At 59.6% G+C, this 4,202-nt stretch overlaps 1 protein-coding gene across 1 annotated transcript; it reads right to left on the bottom strand.

The window, feature by feature from the left end:
• Positions 1-507: 507 nt before the first annotated feature.
• On the bottom strand, positions 508-4,179 carry TGME49_254540 (CDP-alcohol phosphatidyltransferase superfamily protein). Its single transcript, XM_002369467.2, has one exon. The coding sequence runs from the start codon at positions 3,894-3,896 to the stop codon at positions 768-770; it is 3,129 nt and encodes a 1,042-aa protein (XP_002369508.2). The 5' UTR covers positions 3,897-4,179; the 3' UTR covers positions 508-767.
• Between the last annotated feature and the right edge of the window lie 23 nt (positions 4,180-4,202).

A 4,202-nucleotide genomic window follows, 5' to 3' on the forward strand; every position in this document is an offset into this window, starting at 1 on the left:
TACACAAGTATATATAAATACATATATAGATAAATATGTTTAAGAACATACGTATGGCCGTACGTAGACCGGTGTATGGAGGTTTGTGGTTGTAGAAGAGTTGTAGAAGATTGTGTGCGAGCAGAACATATTCATAAGAATAGGTACACCTTCATGCAGACCTGCATCACTGCTCGGCACTTGCCTTGCTTCTTCGCAGACTTTGAGGCAGAGAGGGTGTCACCCGTGGTACGTGAGCTGGGCTGGGAACGTCTGGAGACAGTTGCTTTGCCTTGAGTACGCAAGGAAGAAGAACGATTCCTCGCTGTTTAAACGCAACAGTGACTGTAGCTGTGCTATCGATGAATGCTAATGATCGTGTTTATCTCATGTGACACTGTTGGTATTATGATCCGGTTCCGCCTGCCCGAGCGAGTCCGGAAAGGCTGCGCGTGGTTGACCGGAGGTCCTCCGAAAGAAAAGTACAGAGACCTGCGCGGAGAGGCAACAAGGCCCCGACGACAAACGCATGCGCTTTTGAAACTGAGTCCTGTAGCAGTGCGTTCTTCTGCGAGTTCCGAGAAACCACCGAGGAGTCGCCTCCCCTCAGCAAAGGACAGAAAGGTGTACTGCGCCAAGTTGGGTATGGAAAAGCGTTTTTGTCACTGGCACGTTCACGAAATCGCGACATCCACACTGACTGCCTAACTCTGCACTGCCAGCTGTCCTTCCCTCCGTCGACGTGGATGTTCTGTTGACAAAGAAAAAAAGAGAAGACGCCCTCTCGCCTAGACTCGCGGCTTCTGCGGCCCGAGACGTTCAGTCTCCGCAACAGTCCGGCTCGCAGCCTCGTCCTGTTTCCCCTCCTGCGGCGCCTTTTCGTCCCCTCCGCCGAACGCGCCCCGGGTGTACATACAGCCGGACGCCAAGGCGAGTCCAGCCGCGAGCCACAAGCCGCCGACCGCGAGCGTGAGAAGCGTCGGTTTCCCGTCGGCGGAGAGTGTGCACTGGAGATTCCTCCGCATGCATTCAAAGCTCGCGCTGCCGACAGCGGTGAGGCTCTTCGCGACCCACAAACTCGACGCCTGAAGAGCGGAGACTGTCTGTCTCGTCAGGCGGCTGACAGCGTTGACACGCGGGCTCTGCGCGTTGCTCGGCGCCTGCCGAGCGTCGCTTCTTCGAGAGCTGGACTTTCCGAAAGCGAGAGTTCCCCAGCGGACGCACTCGCGAATCTTGCCCAGACAAACGGCGGCTTTCTCGGCGAGCCTCGCAGGCGCCAGTCTCCTCGGGAGCTCGGTAACCGGGAAGACCGGTTCCTGCCCGAGACGACAGATCCGATTTTCCAGACGGTGAAACCATTTCTCAGACGCTTGCGGCTGCGAGGCCGAGGCAGGGTCGGTTCTTTGTCGCGAAAACAGATGAACCGCGGACATGCAGCGGTCGAGAGACAGTGCGTCCGTCTCCCTCCTCCTGCCTGTGTCGTCTGCTTCAGGCGTCGCCGCCTGTCTGCCGTCTCCGCTGGCCGTCCAGAAGCGCTTCAGTGTCTGTGGATTCTTCTCGACGGCCCCTGCGCCAGCTTCCACGTTCGGAGCCTCGCCCTCGCCTGCGACGCGCGCTGCAAGATCCGAAGCAAACCGCGACCTGTGGCCAGTGTACAGAGGGAGGAGAAGCAGCAGCAGAGAGAGCGCAGTCATCTGCGTCGCCGTCTTGACCTTCCCGAGCTTCTGGACGGTGCCCGCGGCTCCGCGGCCCACCTGCTCGAGATGGAGACGCAGTCCCTGCACCGCGAGCTCCCGCATGCAAATGGCGACGGCGGGCGGCCCAAGCAGCTCCGCGAACGGCGGCACCGCGAGCGCAGACACACCGCCGAGAGCCGCGGCGACCAGCAGCTTGTCGGCCAGTGCGTCGAGCAGCGCGCCGAGCGGCGAGCAGACATCCCACCGGCGCGCCAAGAAGCCGTCCAGGAAGTCGGTGAGCCCCGCGGCAGTGAAGAGGAGCGAGGAAAAGAGAGGCGAAGGCAGGACGGCGGCGCGAGAGCGCTCGGAACGGGCAAGGCGCGAGGCAGACCGTGCAGCGAGGCCGAGCGCACCCGCCAACGCGTGTGAGGCAGACGAGAGAAGCGACGAAACGGAGACACCAGACGCTGCGCCAATCCCCGACGCGACGCGAGAGAAGACGGATCCCCGGGCCAGGTGAGAAGCGGCCGCAGCTGCGCTCTCAAGGCGAGGCTTGTCTTCGGCGTCTGTCGGAGAGAGAAAGGAAGGCGAGCAGGGCAAGGCCGAAACGGCCAATGGCTCCGTGCGGCGCAGCGAAGAAGGCACAATGCACCGAGGGAAAAAGAGTGACGCAAACAACGCCGCAGACGCGCCGAGACGCAGGGACGACAGCACCGTCGGAAGCCGTTCCTTCACCCAGGCACTGCATGCGCTGCCGTGGAGGCCAGCCCAACAGAAACGAGACCATGAGCCAGGCGACCAATGCCCACAGGTAGTGGCGACGGACGCGAGTGAATCCTTGGACGACGAAGCAGAGAAAGAAGAGGAAGGAAGAGGAGGAGAGGACGACGAAGCAGAGAAAAAAGATGACAGTGTAGAGGAGCTATCGTGTTCCTGTTTGGAGTTTGTCTTTTCGAGGTGTGACTCTGTCGCAGACAAGGACCCCGAAGAAACGAAAGAAGCCTGAGACTCTTCTGCGGTCTTGGTGGCTTCACCCGAGGCATTGACGAGTGTATGCCGCTCAGTCCAGTCTTCCTTCACTCGCCTTTTAGTCTCTTCTCTTTTCTCTTCTTCTCGTCGTTTTTCGTCTTCTCCCTCGCGGCCTTTCTGGAGTTTCTCGTCTTCCGTCGTCCGGTGAATCGGGAGAGTTTCGATCCTCAGACTCAGGTGGAGAGGTCGACATGCTCCGACGTCACCTCTGAGAAATGGGCTGTCTCTTTTTCCTGTCTCGTCGCTTCGCTGAGCGCCGAGACTCCCTGCAGTCTCTCGCCTCGGTCGCGCCCCCTGAGCGACCTCTTTGCTTCCCTTCGCGAAGCTCCAGCTGCAGGCGGCGCTGTCCGCGATTGTCCTGGACGCAGAGACGCCGAGACGCTGTGGGTGGCGCAGGTCGGCTCTCGGTTGAAAGAAGCCTGCAGCAGGCAAGAGAAAGCCTGCCACAGTTCCCTGGCTGCGCGGCGACGAGTCTTGTCTGCTTTCTCCGCTTTTCGCTGTTCTCTGCTTCGGCCCATCTCCTCTGCTCGCGCCTCTCGCACTCCTCGTCGTCTCTCCCCGCCTGCGTCTGTCGCTCTCGACGAAGACCGACGACCCCTTAGATCGTCTCCCAAGAGCCGGCGAGAGTCCTGAGGCGCATGCAGACGCGCCAAGAGGCTTCGAAGCTGCGGACAGTCGGTCGACCCCCAGCGGGCGCGTCTGCCCTCGGAGCACAGCCTCAGCCGCCAGCGGAGAGAAAGGAAACGCGGAGAGCTGCGGGGCAGAGCAGGAAGGAGACAGGTAAGGCGAAGAGAGAGGAGACAAAGAAGGAGGCGAGGAAGAAACGAGGAGCAGAAGGAGAGGGACAGAGACGAAGCGCGAGGCCATGGTGGTGTCAGCGTCGAGAGGCCTGAAGCGCATGCGCCCGCAGAGTGGATGAGCTGAAGGAGACGCGAAAACCATCCATGCCAGTTGCAAGACGCACGCAGTGAATTGCTTCAGTCCAGCGTCCAATCTAAAGAGATGGTGGCATTTTGGCTTGCCTGCTGAATTTGGCGCTCGTTTCGCTGTCCCGGTACTCAAAAAGAGCTGAAAGAAAAAGGAAGAACCGCGCAAAAGAGCGGGGATGCGAAGCACCCCAGCCGCAAGTCGACGAGCTTCAGTGCTCAGTCCTCTCGTCTCCCGTTGCCGCAGCGTCCATACGCGCTCCAAAAAAGCGGGGGGAAAATGCATGGACTTTTACATGCGCAAACACACAGACAGGTTTCACAGAGGGACAGAGAGAAATCGATAAAGGCTTATGCAGCCAGATACAGACAGATGGATGAAGATATACGCGGAGGGAGAAAAGGTAGAGGTGCAGCAACGAGACTTTTAGGAGATTCCTTAACGCGGCGAAAGGAATGTCGAGTAAAGGCGGTTCGGTTGCATCAGCAGCCAGAGGTAAACCTTTCGAAAACGAAAAAGAGGCTTTCAGAGCCGCAACGGAGGCGAGTCTCTGCCTCAGTTCATGGCAGCTCGCGGCTCGCGGCCGCTTTG

The sequence above is a fragment of the Toxoplasma gondii genome, chromosome III, assembly GCF_000006565.2.
Source record: "Toxoplasma gondii ME49 chromosome III, whole genome shotgun sequence".
Classification (NCBI taxonomy): Eukaryota; Apicomplexa; class Conoidasida; order Eucoccidiorida; family Sarcocystidae; genus Toxoplasma; species Toxoplasma gondii.

Excerpts from the sequence above, each read along its gene's own strand:
- TGME49_254540 (XM_002369467.2), bottom strand. The coding sequence starts at position 3,896 with ATGCATTTTCCCCCCGCTTTTTTGGAGCGCGTATGGACGCTGCGGCAA.